This window comes from Salmo trutta, chromosome 12 (assembly GCF_901001165.1).
Source record: "Salmo trutta chromosome 12, fSalTru1.1, whole genome shotgun sequence".
In the NCBI taxonomy this organism is placed as follows: Eukaryota; Metazoa; Chordata; class Actinopteri; order Salmoniformes; family Salmonidae; genus Salmo; species Salmo trutta.
Genome location: NC_042968.1, coordinates 73,284,863 through 73,298,262, shown reverse-complemented (window position 1 = coordinate 73,298,262; position 13,400 = coordinate 73,284,863). Strand labels below are relative to the sequence as shown.

The window sequence follows — 13,400 nt, the reverse complement described above, 5'->3', positions numbered from 1 at the left end:
TTTCCACCCGTAGGGATTTATTGGTCGAAATGTTTGAGCTTTTTACGAACCAGGAAACAACACTTTAATCTGTAAATTGTTTATCTAATTAGTCAACTTAAGGATATTCAAATAACGCTATTAACTCAAACTGTGACAGTTACTTATCCAAAGGTGAGATGGCAGCATCGGGGTTGGACGATTTGAATTTTACAATGAAAGAGATAACCGGCACGCGCCAGTCTGTCTCGGGCAGCACAAGCGATGAGACGTTCACTGCCAGTGTTGTGCCTGAGAGTTCGTCGACTCTTTCCCTATCAGAGGACAATAAACTCGTCTGTGTGGAATATCCAGGTATTATCTCCAATGTGGACAAGATGCTGGAAAGTATTGGGGGTATACAAGGGATGTCCAAGGTGAGCAAGCAATTCTAGCTAGCTACACACGCCAATCAGCGCATGCGCGACTTGTCACTAACTAGCTAGCTACGTTACTCTGCTTGAAATGTTTATCTCTCTCTCTCTCTCTCTATATATATATATATATATATATATATATATACAGCTAGCTACATGTTTTAATGAAAAATGTTATCATTCACACCATATTAGTTTACTGTAGGTAACAGGTGCTAGCTACTTCAGACATGCATGCTCACATGATGTTGTTCCCATAATCACCACCACTATTTGTGTTCATAATAATGATGATGAACTAAAAAGGAAGTGTTTCTCCACAGACCTATGCTGACCCCAGCAGACGGTTGGAACTTCGCTTTCGTCCCCAGGACCCGTTCTGTCACCCTGTCTGTGGAAACCGTTACCCCTCCACCAACCTGCTGCTGCGCATGAAAAGGAGGGTGCGTAAAGGCAACCCCAAGGAAGCCCAAATCAACATGGACATCCTGGGTGTCATCGGGACGACATACAAATTCCAAGGTTAAACTTCTTAAACTTCAAACACTTGAGTGTCTGTGACCCCTTTATATCGCTTTATGATTTCTTCCCATTGCCTCCCAACTCTGATCTGTGCTGTTAATTACTCTTAATTGTGTATTTGTTGATGTAAGTTGAGTGTACAAAACATTAAGAAAACCTGCTCCATGACAGACTTACCAGGTGAATCCAGGCTAACTATGATCCCTTATTGATGTCACTTGTTAAATCCACTTCAGTGAGTGTAGATGAAGAGGAGGAGAAGGGTTTTTAAGCCTTGAGATGGATTGTATGTCTCAATTGAAGTTGAAGGTGCAAGACAAAAGATTTTAGTGCCCTTGAAAGGGGGTATGTTCGTAGGTGACAGGTGCACCGGTTTGTGTCAAGAACTGCAACACTACTGGGTTTTTCACTCTCAACAGCTTCCCGTGTGTATCAAGAATGGTCCACCACCCAAAGGATTTCGAGCCAACTTGATACAACTGTGGGACGCATTGAACTAAAACCTGGGCCAGCATCCCTGTAGAATGCTTACGCCAAATTTTGTTTGGGGCAGGGGGGGGGTTGCGCTGCTCAATATTAGGAAGGGGTTCTTAATGTTTTGTACACTCACTGTATATTGTTAATTGTTGCAGGGATGGCAGACTTCCAGTATCTTGCAGTGCATTCAGCAAAGGACGGCTCACACACATCCCTCTACGATAAGATAATCTTGCGTAAACCAGAGAATAATGAGTTCTTTGAGCAGCCTGTGCCCCTCTTCCTTCCTCCACCCATCTTCTCTCGCCTGGACTGTGCTGTGGACTATAACTACCGACCTGAAATCCAACACAAGTAAGCAGGGGCATTGGAGCAGCGCTACACTACACAGTTTCACCCTCATCAGAGGTAGTGTGTTCAGCTCAGAAACAAATATGCCAATGGAAGTCAACATGTGTATCAGCAATAATGCGTAAGAATTCCAAACAACAACTTTACAAAATGGTGTGTTCAACAACAGGAGCAAGACAGGAAGCCCCTTATTTAGTTATAAAGATGCAGGTGCTAATAGATGTCGCCATTGGCCAACCCATAGCTAAACCATTGTGGTCTTGTGTCTTCTGTGCAGAGAAGGCCATTGTCCCCCAACAGTCTCCAGGGATAATCTGATTGGTTTGAGTCGAGCCCGCCGGCCTCATAATGCCATCTTCTTCACTTTTAACGACCAGAACATACCCACGGAGCCCCTGGAGGCTGCCAAGGTCAACTGGAAGAGAGTGTGTGTTCACCCCAGTGACATAAAGGCAGAGGAACAACTGAAGGAGGTTAGTATACTTTGCATTGGGCTTCTGAGGTTTATTCACAAGCCATTGTGAAGACTGCATGAAGTCAAATGCAGGGGGGATGTTTTCATGTTTGAAACTATTTTTTATTATGTTAATCACATATGCATAGGAACATAGCTTTTTTTCAGTTTGAGCCTTTGTTTTTTTGATTCTAATGCTATTTCAAGACAGAAGTGTTTACTTAAGTGTTAGCCTGTAGGTTAGTTTGTATTTCGTCTCTCTAATTTAGATGGAATTACAATAGACACTCATAGAACTTGATGACGATACCCAGTGTGCTAGTGGAGGGTGAACAGTTTTTTTGTTATTGCCCAAAAGTTTACCCACCTTTTGTTGTGAAATACAGTACCAGTCAAAAGTTTGGACACACCTACTGATTCAAGGGTTTTTCTTTATTTTTACTGTTTTCTACATTGTAGAATAATAGTGAAGACAAACAATGAAATAACACATATGGAATCAGGTAGTAACCAAAAAAGTGTTAAACAAATAAAAATGTATTTTATATTTGAGATTCTTCAAAGTAGCCACCTGTTGCCTTGATGACAGCTTTGCACACACTTGGCATTCTCTCAACCAGATTCATGAGGTATTCACCTGGAATGCATTTCAATTAACAGGTGTGCCTTATGTTAATTTATGGAATTTCTTTCCTTCTTAATGCGCTTGAGCCAATTAGTTGTTGTGACAAGATAGGGGTGGTATACAGAAGACAGCCCTATTTGGTAAAAGACCATGTCCATATTATGGCAAGAACAGCTCAAATAAGCAAAGAGAAACGACAGTCCATCATCATCATCAAGAACATTGAGTTACTTCAAGTGCAGTCGCAAACACCATCAAGCACTATGATGAAACTGGCTCTCATGAGGACCGCCACAGGAAAAGAAGACCCAGAGTTACCTCTGCTGCAGAGGATAAGTTCATTAAAGTTACCAGCCTCAGAAATTTCAGCCCAAGTAAATGCTTCAGAGTTTAAGTAACAGACATATCTCAACATTAACTGTTCAGAGGAGACTGTGAATCAGGCCTCTATGGTCGAATTGCTGCAAAGAAACCACTGCTAAAGGACACCAATAAGAAGAGACTTGCTTGGGCCAGGTAACACGAGCAATGGACATTAGACCAGTGGAAATCTGTCCTTTGGTCTGATTTTTCGTTCCAACCATCGTGTCTTTGTGAGACGCAGAGTAGGTGAACAGATGATCTCCGCATGTGTAGTTTTGATGCTTCACTATTCTACAATGTAGAAAATACTAAAAATAAAGAAACCCTTGAATGAGTAGGTGTGTCAACTTTTGACTGGTACTGTACATTGAAAGTATAGGGAGCGTTACTTTTTTCACCGCGACCGGTGATCAGAGTTTACCCGCTTATTTTTTATTTTTATTTTTTTACAACTACATCACTGGCATTACCTGCCCACCTATTTTTTACATCACCATGTACAAATGATGTTCCTATGTTATTTTTCTATGGAAAATGTACACATCGGAAATGTTAAGTCTATTGCTTTGATATACCCTCAGTTAACTTTCCCCAAACCACACTGTGTGTAGATGTTTGAGAGCCGGCCCATCTGGTCCGGGTACGCGGTCAAGGCCAACCTGGATCTACACCCTGATAAACTGAAGCTGCTGCTCCCTATCGTGGCCTACTATATGGTGAGGAGACCTAGACCAGCCAATGGAAAAAGCGTTAGAAAGCATATGTCTGCTATCTGTCACCATGGATACTACAGCCAAAGGTCACATACCTGTATACCATTCATCAGGATGCAAATTGTTTGGCTGTCTGCATATTCTCTGACACCTAACTAATCTATATGGTGAGCAGACCCAGACCAGCAGGGGCTCAATAAAAGGAAATGGGGCATCTCTCTATTTATATGCCATGTCCTATTCAATTCACTTGACTTGAAATTAACCTCTTGAGAGAAGTAGAAGTGGATGGTGGCAAGAGAGAAAGAAGACGCAAACATGAAAATCTATTTGATCAATAGAATATTAAATAAAAGTGTAGTGGGAAAAACAGAGAGTCCTCGCAATATAATCATTGAGTGAGTCAACAGAACAGCCCATTGTTCTTATTTGCCATACAAATTCCATTGAAATCTGATATGTGTATCCTCTAGGTGACAGGGCCTTGGAGGAGCCTCTGGGTGAGATTTGGCTACGACCCTTGCAAGACACCAGAGGCCAAGAAATACCAGGTGCTGGACTTCAGGATCCGCTGCAGTACCAAGCACGGTGAGGAGTGGGGGCAGGGTGGAGGTTTGGTTCAATCTAATCTGGAGGGACAATTTAATCCCACAGCCTTGGTTAATCATGCATTGTTTTATGAGACCATGTTCTCCCCCCTGTGACTGTCTTTAGGATATACTATAAATGACATGCCAGTGAAGGCCAAGAGGAGCACTTTCAACTATACCCTGCCAATCACACTTAACAAAGCAGGTGGGTAACTGGGCATATGTCTGGTGTGTTTGTGTGACTGGGTCTGTGCTTGCGTGCGTGCGTGTGTGTATTAGTGATGATTGTCTCACTAATGTCCCTCTTTGTTGTTCAGTGCCCCAGGCTGCTAATGTGACAGATTTACCCCCTGAGGGCCCTGCTAGTGGGCGTAGTGCTAATATAACCAGGTACCAGCTCAAGGTAAGGAACTAAAGACTTCCCCACAACTTACTCACTCTATACATATTATACTGTACTAACAAGAATGTCACAGTAATAAGACCTCAGATACCAATCTCCTTTTACCCTGTCTCTTGTATGTCCAGGATTCCTCATACATATTCCGAGATGGGACCCTGCCCCCCCACAGGCAGATGTTCTACCAGCTCTGTGATCTGGATGTGGAGAGGTAAAATCCAACATGGTATACGGGCGATTCCATTAGAGATTGGCCCAAATATATTTCTAATGTTTTTGATCTTCCTGAAATAAAATCCGTAGAAAGGTCCTTTGGGGGAAGTATGTTTGGCGTACCTTTTTAAATCTGTATCGAAAATAATTATATTTAACATTTTAGCCTTACCAAGTCTTCTTTAAGACACTACAACGATGAGTCTATAGATGCTACAAAGCCAGACTTAGTGTCATTTGAAATAGTACTGTGTGCTCTGAAATGAGTAGTGTTGAGATTAAGAATACAATTTCTGTACATTAGTTTATGCTTCATTAAAAATATAAACCTACATTTCTTAAGTACCCTTGTTGATTTTCATTATTTGGCATATTGTTTTAAACAATATACTCTACAAGTACATAACATTTCCATTTGGTTCTCTACTACTTGAAGTTATGATATATTTTATGGGCAACACCAACACATTGAATGGGAAAATGTATTCAAAGGAACTCCCTCTGCTGGTGACTTACTGAATATGCAATCCTAAAGGAGGGCTGTGATTGGCCTTTAATTTCAATAAATAAAATGGGTTTGAGCACACGGTGAGGTTTCAATTGACACCAAGAATGGCTTTTTAGCATCTACAGAGTCATTGTTGTAGTGTCTAAAATAAGGTGTGTGTAAGGCCAACGTGAAAAATTGCTTAACTTAATCAATTATTCTAAGGTATGCCAAACATCCTTCCCCCAAGGGACCTTTCTATGGATTTATTTAATAATAGATTCTAAACATAACTATAGTGCCTTTAGAAAGTAATCATACCCCTTGAATTATTCCACATTTTGTTGTTTTACAGCCTGAATTCAAAAGGAATTAAATGTATTATTTTTCTCACCCATCTACACACACTACTACCCCATAATGACAGTCAAACATTTGTGAAAAATACAGAAATCTCATTTACATAAGTATTCACAATCCTGGGTCAGTACTTTGTAGAAGCATCTTTGGCATTGATTACAGCTGTGAGTCTTTCTGGGTAAGTCTCTAAGTGCTTTCCACACCTGGATTGTGCAACATTTCCCCATTTTATTATTTTCAAGATTCTTCAAGCTCTGTCAAATTGGTTGTTGATCATTGCTAGATAAACATTTTCAGGTCTTCAACATTTTCAGATTTTCAAGTGGATTTAAGTCAAAACTGTAACTCGGCCACACTATGCAAATTTTTCTTGGGAAGCAACTCCAGTGTAGGTTTGGCGTTGTGTTTCAGGGTATTGTCTTGTTGATAGGTGATTTCATCTCCCAGTGTCTGTTGGTTAAGCAGTCTGAAGCAGGATTTCCTCTAGGAATTTGCCTGTGGTTAGCTCCATTCTTTCTTTTTCCTGGAATAACTCCCCAGTCCTTAACAATTACAAGCATACCCATAACATGATGCAACAGCCACTATGCTTGAAAATATGGAGAGTGTTACTCTGTAATGTATTGGATTTGTCCCAAACATAACAACATTTTGTATTCAGGGAAAAAAAGGTAATTATTTTGCAGTATTACTTTAATGCCATGTTGCAAGCAAGATTTGATTTTGTTCTGTACAGGCTTCCTTCTTTTCACTCTGTCAATTAGGTTAGAATTGAAGAGTAACAACAATGTTGATCCATCTTCAGTTTTCTCTTAACACAGCCATTAAACCCTGTAACTGTTTTAAAGTCACCATTGGCCACATGGTGAAATCCCTAAGCGGTTTCCTTCCCCTCTGGCAACTGAGTTAGGAACAATGCCTGTATCCTTGTAGTGACTGGGTGTTTTGATACACCATCAAAAGTGTAATTCATAACTTCACCATGCATCATTGTCTGCTTTTTTTATTTTTACCCATCTACCCTTCCTTGAGAGGCTTTGGAAAATCTCCCTGATCTTTGTGGTTGAATCTGTTTGAAATTCACTGCTCGACTGAGGAACCTTACAATTATCTATGTTTTTTTTTCATTTAACCTTTATTTAACTAGGCAAGTCAGTTGAGAACAAATTCTTATTTACAATGACGGCCTACCCCCGGCCAAACCCTAACCCGGATGATGCTGGGCCAATTGTGTGATTGGGACTCCCAATCACGGCCGGTTGTGATACAGCCTGGAATCGAACCAGGGTCTGCAGTGACCAGGGTCTGCCTTAGACCGCTGCTCCACTCGGGAATGTGTGGGGTACAGAGATGAGGTAGTCATTAAAAAGTCATGTTGAACACTATTATTGCACACAGTGAGTCCATGCTACTTATGTGACTTGTTAAACAAATGTTTACTCCTGAACTTATTTAGGCTTGCCATAACAAAGGGGTTGAATACTTATTGACTCAAGTCATTTCAACTTTTCGTTTGTAAGTAATTTGTAAACATTTTGAAAAACATAATTCCACTTTGACATTATGGGTTTTGGTGTGTAGGCCAGTGACAAAAAACATCTTAAGTTTAATCAATTTTAAATTCCGGCTGTAACACCAAAATGTGGCAAAAGTCAAGGGGTGAGGATACTTTCTGAAGGCACTGTATATTTGGACCAATTTCCTTTTGGAATTGCAGTGACAAAGGTCTCTGCATATTGTTGTCTGTTTGTGTCTAATGTTATTTCCCTGCTCCTGGCTCAGCATAAGGAACGTGATCAGTCGGAACGATGGCCAGGAGGAGGAGTGTGACGAGAGGGATGGCTGGTGTCTGTCCCACACCTCTGATGACCTCCGAGATATCATGTCCTCCATGATCAAGCAGGTTATCCGTGCCAAGAGGCCAGGTGAGACCTCTCTCTCTAACACTGGTGCAGCATTCACCTATGATAAACTCTGCCAGGTCGAACTTCATGGTGTATAGGTGGTTTTGAGTTTGTGTTGAATTGCAGTTCTTTCATAAGAGTTGAAGGAGAACCCCCTGGTCGGTGATAAAACTGTTACTAAACACAACAAGTGTCCTTCCCACAGGTCAAGCTGCTTTTTATTAATGTTCAGATGTTGTGCATGAAAAAATAGTTGCTATGCCAAATTTAGATACTTATTACATATAATTTCCAACATTTGGTAGGCAATTTTGTTACTCAAAATGTCCAAAGAACCTCAGTTTGACTGGTTTTAAGGAAATGAAAGGCCGGGACAATGATCCAACTTGTTTTTTGGTAATATTGCAGTTCTTCTTGGATGCATATTTTATGTGTTTGGTTGGAATACTGTCAGCTTTTATATTGCTGAAAAAGATAGCATTTCTACACTCCTGTTCCCGAGACAAAATTAACATTTGGTTTATGAATTTACTGCAAGAAATGCATCCAATTCAGCAGGAGTTAATGTTATATTATACTTCATGTGAGAGGTTATAGTTCTACAGTCGATGTCCATTTCACCCATCTGAACTTCAACGGTTCGCTGACCAGGGGGTTCGGCCACACCTTCCGCGCCCCCTACTTCCGCTATCCCTGATGTGAAGTGAACTAGTGTGGTCCAAGATTAACCATACTGTAGGCCCAGTCACCATGAGAATACTTTCCTCTAGCTCTGGACACAACAGTCTGTCTGAGGTTTTGGTTACTTCCCCACTGCCGGTGTGCAAGTGTGGGAACAATGAGTGCATCTATACTGAAGAAAAATATAAATGCAACGGGCAACTTCAAACAGTTTCAAATCAGTCAATTGAAATACATTCATTAGGTCCTAATCTATGGATTTCACATAACTGGGAATACATAAACTCATCAAAAAAAGAAACGTCCCTTTTTCAGGACCCTGTCTTTCAAAGATAATTTGTGAAAATCCAAATAACTTCACAGATCTTCATTGTAAAGGGTTTAAACACTGTTTCCCATGCTTGTTCAATAAAACAATTAATTAACATGCATCTGTGGAACGGTCGTTAAGATACTAACAGTTTACAGATGACAGGCAATTAAGGTCACAGTTATGAAAACTTAGGACACTAAAGAGGCCTTTCTACTGACTCTGAAAAACACCAAAAGAAAGATGCCCAGGGTCCCTGCTCATCTGCGTGCACATACCTTAGGCATGCTGCAAGGAGGCATGAGGTCTGCAGATGTGGCCAGAGCAATAAATTGCAATGTCCGTACTGTGAGACGCCTAAGACAGCACTACATAACTGACAGCTGATCGTCCTCGCAGTGGCAGACCATGTGTAACAACACCTGCACAGGATCGGTACATCCAAACATCACACCTGCGGGACAGGTACAGGATGGCAACAACTGCCCGAGTTACACCAGGAACACACAATCCCTCCATCAGTGCTCAGACTGTCCGCAATAGGCTGAGAGAGGTTGGACTGAGGGCTTGTAGGCCTGTTGTAAGGCAGGGCTTCACCAGTCATCATTGGAAACAACGTCCCCTATGGGCACAACCCCACCGTTGCTGGACCAGACAGGATTGGCAAAAAGTGCTCTTCACGGACGAGTCGCGGTTTTGTCTCACCAGGGGTGATGATCAAATTCGCGTTTATCTTCGAAAGAATGAGCGTCACACCGAGGCCTGTACTCTGGAGGTGGAGGGTCCATCATGGTCTGGGGCGGTGTGTCACAGCATCATCGGAGTGAGCTTGTTGTCATTGCACGCTGTACGTTACGAGGAAGACATCCTCCTCCCCCATGTGGTACCCTTCCTGCAGGCTCATCCTCCCATGACCCTCCAGTATGACAATGCCACCAGCCATACTGCTCGTTCTGTGCGTGATTTTCTGCAAGACACGAATGTCAGTGTTCTGCCATGGCCAGCGAAGAGCCCGGATCTCAATCCCATTGAGCACGTCTGGGACCTGTTGGATTGGAGGGTGAGGGCTAGGGCCATTCCCCCCAGAAATGTCCAGGAACTTGCAGGTGCCTTGGTGGAAGAGTGGGGTAACATCTCATAGCAAGAACTGGCAAATCTGGTGCAGTCCATGAGGAGGAGATGCACTGCAGTACTTAATGCAGCTGGTGGCCACACCAGATACTGACTGTTACTTTTGATTTTGACCCCCTCCCCCCTTTGTTCAGGGACACATTATTCAATTTCTATTAGTCACATGTCTGTGGAACATGTTCAGTTTATGTCTCAGTTCCACATAGCTGATGTTCTGAAAAATCTGGACGCCTACAAATCTGCCGGGCTAGACAATCTGGACCCTCTCTTTCTAAAACTTTCCACCGAAATTGTTGCAACCCCTATTACTAGCCTGTTCAAACTCTCTTTTGTATCGTCTGAGATCCCCAAAGATTGGAAAGTTGTCTCCCCCTCTTCAAAGGGGGAGACACTTTAGACCCAAACTGCTACAGACCTATATCTATCCTACCCTGCCTTTCTAAGGTCTTTAAAAGCCAAGTTAACAAACAGATCGCCAAACATTTCGAATCACACCGTACCTTCTCTGCTATGCAATCTGGTTTCCGAGCTGGTCACGGGTGCACCTCAGCCACACTCAAGGTATTAAACGATATCATAACCGCCATCGATAAAGAGACAATACTGTGCAGCCGTATTCATTGACAGAGTCGAAAGCCTTGGCCAGGTCGATCACCACATTCTTATCGGCAGACTCGACAGCCTTGGTTTCTCAAATGACTGCCTCGCCTGGTTCACCAACTACTTCTCAGATAGAGTTCAGTGTGTCAAATCGGAAGGCCTGTTGTCCGGACCTCTGGCAGTCTCTATAGGTGTGCCACAGGGTTCAATCCTCGGGCAGACTCTCTTCTCTGAATAGATCAATGATGTCGCTCTTGCTGCTGATGATTCTCTGATCCACCTCTACGCAAACGACACCATTCTGTATGCTTCTGGCCCTTCTTTGGACACTGGGTTAACTAACTTCCAGACGAGCTTCAATGCCATACAACACTCCTTCCGTAGCCTCCAACTGCTCTTAAATGCAAGTAAAACTAAATGCATGCTCTTCAACCGATCGCTGCCCATACCTGTCCCTGCCCAGCATCACTACTCTGGACTGTTCTGACTTAGAATATGTGGACAACTACAAATACCTAGGTGACTGGTTAGACTGTAAACTCTCCTTCCACACTCACATTAAGCATCTCCAATCCAAAATTAAATCTAGAATCAGCTTCCTATTTCGCAAAACAAAGCATCCTTCACTCATGCTGCCAAACATACCCTCGTAAAACTGACTATCCTACCGATCCTTGACTTCAGCGATGTCATTTACAAAATAGCCTCCAACACTCTACTCAGCAAATTGGATGCAGTTTATCACAGTGCCATCCGTTTTGTCACCAAAGCCCCATATACTACCCACCACTGCGACCTGTATGCTATCGTTGGCTGGCCCTTGCTTCATATTCGTCGCCAAACCCACTGGCTCCAGGTCATCATCTATAATTCTTTGCTCACTGGTCACCATAGCAGCACCCACCCGTACCACAGGCTCCAGCAGGTATATTTCACTGTTCACCACCAAAGCCAATTCCTCCTTTGGCTGCCTTTCCTTCCAGTTCTCTGCTGCCAATGACGGGAAAGAACTGCAAAAATCACTGAAGATGGAGACTCATATCTCCCTCACTAGCTTTAAGCACCAGCTGTTAGAGCAGCTCACAGATCACTGTACATAGCCCATCTGTAAATAGCCCATCCAACTACCTCATCCCCATACTGTTGTCCATTTTATTTATTTTTGCTCCTTTGCACCCCAATATCTCTACTTGTACACTCATCTTCTGCACATCTATCACTCCAGTGTTTTAATTGTTATATTATAATTATTTTGCCACTATGGCCTATTTATTGCCTTACCTCTGTTATCCTACCTCATTTGCACACACTGTATATAGACTTTTTCTACTGTATTATTGACAGTTTTTTTTAAATTCCATGTGTAACTCTTGTTTGTTGCACTGCTTTGCTTTATCTTGGCCAGGTTACAGTTGTAAATGATAACTTGTTCTCAACTAGCCCACCTGGTTAAATAAAGGTGAAATAAAAAAAGTTGTGTAAATATTTGTATGAACATAAGATTCAACATGTTAAGTTTGCTGCAAATAAATGCAGTTGACAGTGAGAGGACGTTTTTATTTTTGCTGAGTTTGTATGCATCTGTTGGTCATAGATACCTTAAAAGAAAATGAGGGGCATGGATCAGAAAATCAGTCTGTATCTGATGTGACCACCATTTGCCTCATGCAGCACGACACATCTCCTTTGCATAGAGTTGATCAGGCTGTTGACTGTGGCCTGTACCACGTTGTCCCACTCCTCCTCAATGGCTGTACGAAGTTGCTGGATATTGATGGGAACTGGAACACGCTGTCATACACATCGAAAACATGCTCAATGGGTAACATGTCTGAGTATGCAGGCCATGGAAGAACTGGGACATTTTCAGCTTCCAGGAATTGTGTAGAGTTCCGTGTGCATAAATTAATTGTCCATTAAATAAGTGAGTTTTTGTGTGTATCTTTTGTTGACTTGCTGTAAGATTTGAGTCAATTATGGGGACATTGAATGTTTGTTTTTTCTAAGTCCATCATACAGTATATCTGTGCTTTCTGCAGCTCCATACTCTTCTGGACCTGAGAGTTCTATTACCAGGCGAAAGACCCCAGAAAGTGGAGAGGATGATGAAGAGGAGAATGAGGAAGATGAGTTTCATCCCTCAGAGGGGAGTGACAATGAGATGCAGACAGAGATGCTGGATTATATGTGAGGAAGGACACGGTCTATTCCTGCCCTAACAAATGGATTGGAATTGTACAAACTTGCTTCGTTCACTATACAAACATAAATTTTTGTGTATTTGCACATTAGTGTGAATAAATATGTTTAAATTAAGGAGTGATCTTTCCCCCTTTTATTGTCCACAATGGAAAAATGTATTCAGGAGAAGTGTATCAGTTATCAATAAGCTATCAGTTGGTGAGTTTCTGGCTGTACACATAACCAATGGAAAAAGTGACAGGAAACACTGTCAACACACCTCCAAAAATAGCATGTGTTTGCAATCTAACTCTGTCACCATGCATACTACTGCCCACACCCAAGGTCACATACCTGTATACCATCCACCAGGATGCCATTTGTTTTGCTGCCTGTCTGCATATTCTCTGACACATAACTCATCTCTAAATTGTATAGATTGAGCTGCGAAATATTTAATAACGCGATGAGCTCTGATTTGTATTTATTATGGATTCCTGGGGTCCAGCAAAAGTGTCAGTTATACAAATTTTAAAACATTGCAATACATTCACAACACATTGTGTGCCCTCAGGCCACTGCTACCACAGATCTATGACACAAAATCTACGTGTGTGCAAGTGCCTGTGTTTGTGTCTCTTCA

General features: G+C 42.1%; 1 protein-coding gene across 1 annotated transcript; it reads left to right on the top strand.

Moving 5' to 3' along the window:
- gtf3c5 (general transcription factor IIIC, polypeptide 5) lies at positions 1–12,892 on the top strand. The gene is made up of 11 exons (XM_029769473.1): positions 1–395; positions 719–917; positions 1,550–1,748; positions 2,023–2,218; positions 3,799–3,903; positions 4,374–4,488; positions 4,615–4,695; positions 4,808–4,893; positions 5,019–5,101; positions 7,733–7,875; positions 12,616–12,892. The coding sequence occupies exons 1-11, from the start codon at positions 159–161 to the stop codon at positions 12,765–12,767; spliced, it is 1,596 nt and encodes a 531-aa protein (XP_029625333.1). The 5' UTR covers positions 1–158; the 3' UTR covers positions 12,768–12,892.
- Positions 12,893–13,400: the final 508 nt, after the last annotated feature.

What these genes read in the sequence shown, in the direction of transcription:
- gtf3c5 (XM_029769473.1), top strand. Translation starts at nt 159, where the DNA reads ATGGCAGCATCGGGGTTGGACGATTTGAATTTTACAATGAAAGAGATA. An exon ending in GTATACAAGGGATGTCCAAG is followed by an intron (nt 396 to 718) that starts GTGAGCAAGCAA and finishes GTTTCTCCACAG; the next exon opens with ACCTATGCTGACCCCAGCAG. An exon ending in CGACCTGAAATCCAACACAA is followed by an intron (nt 1,749 to 2,022) that starts GTAAGCAGGGGC and finishes TCTTCTGTGCAG; the next exon opens with AGAAGGCCATTGTCCCCCAA.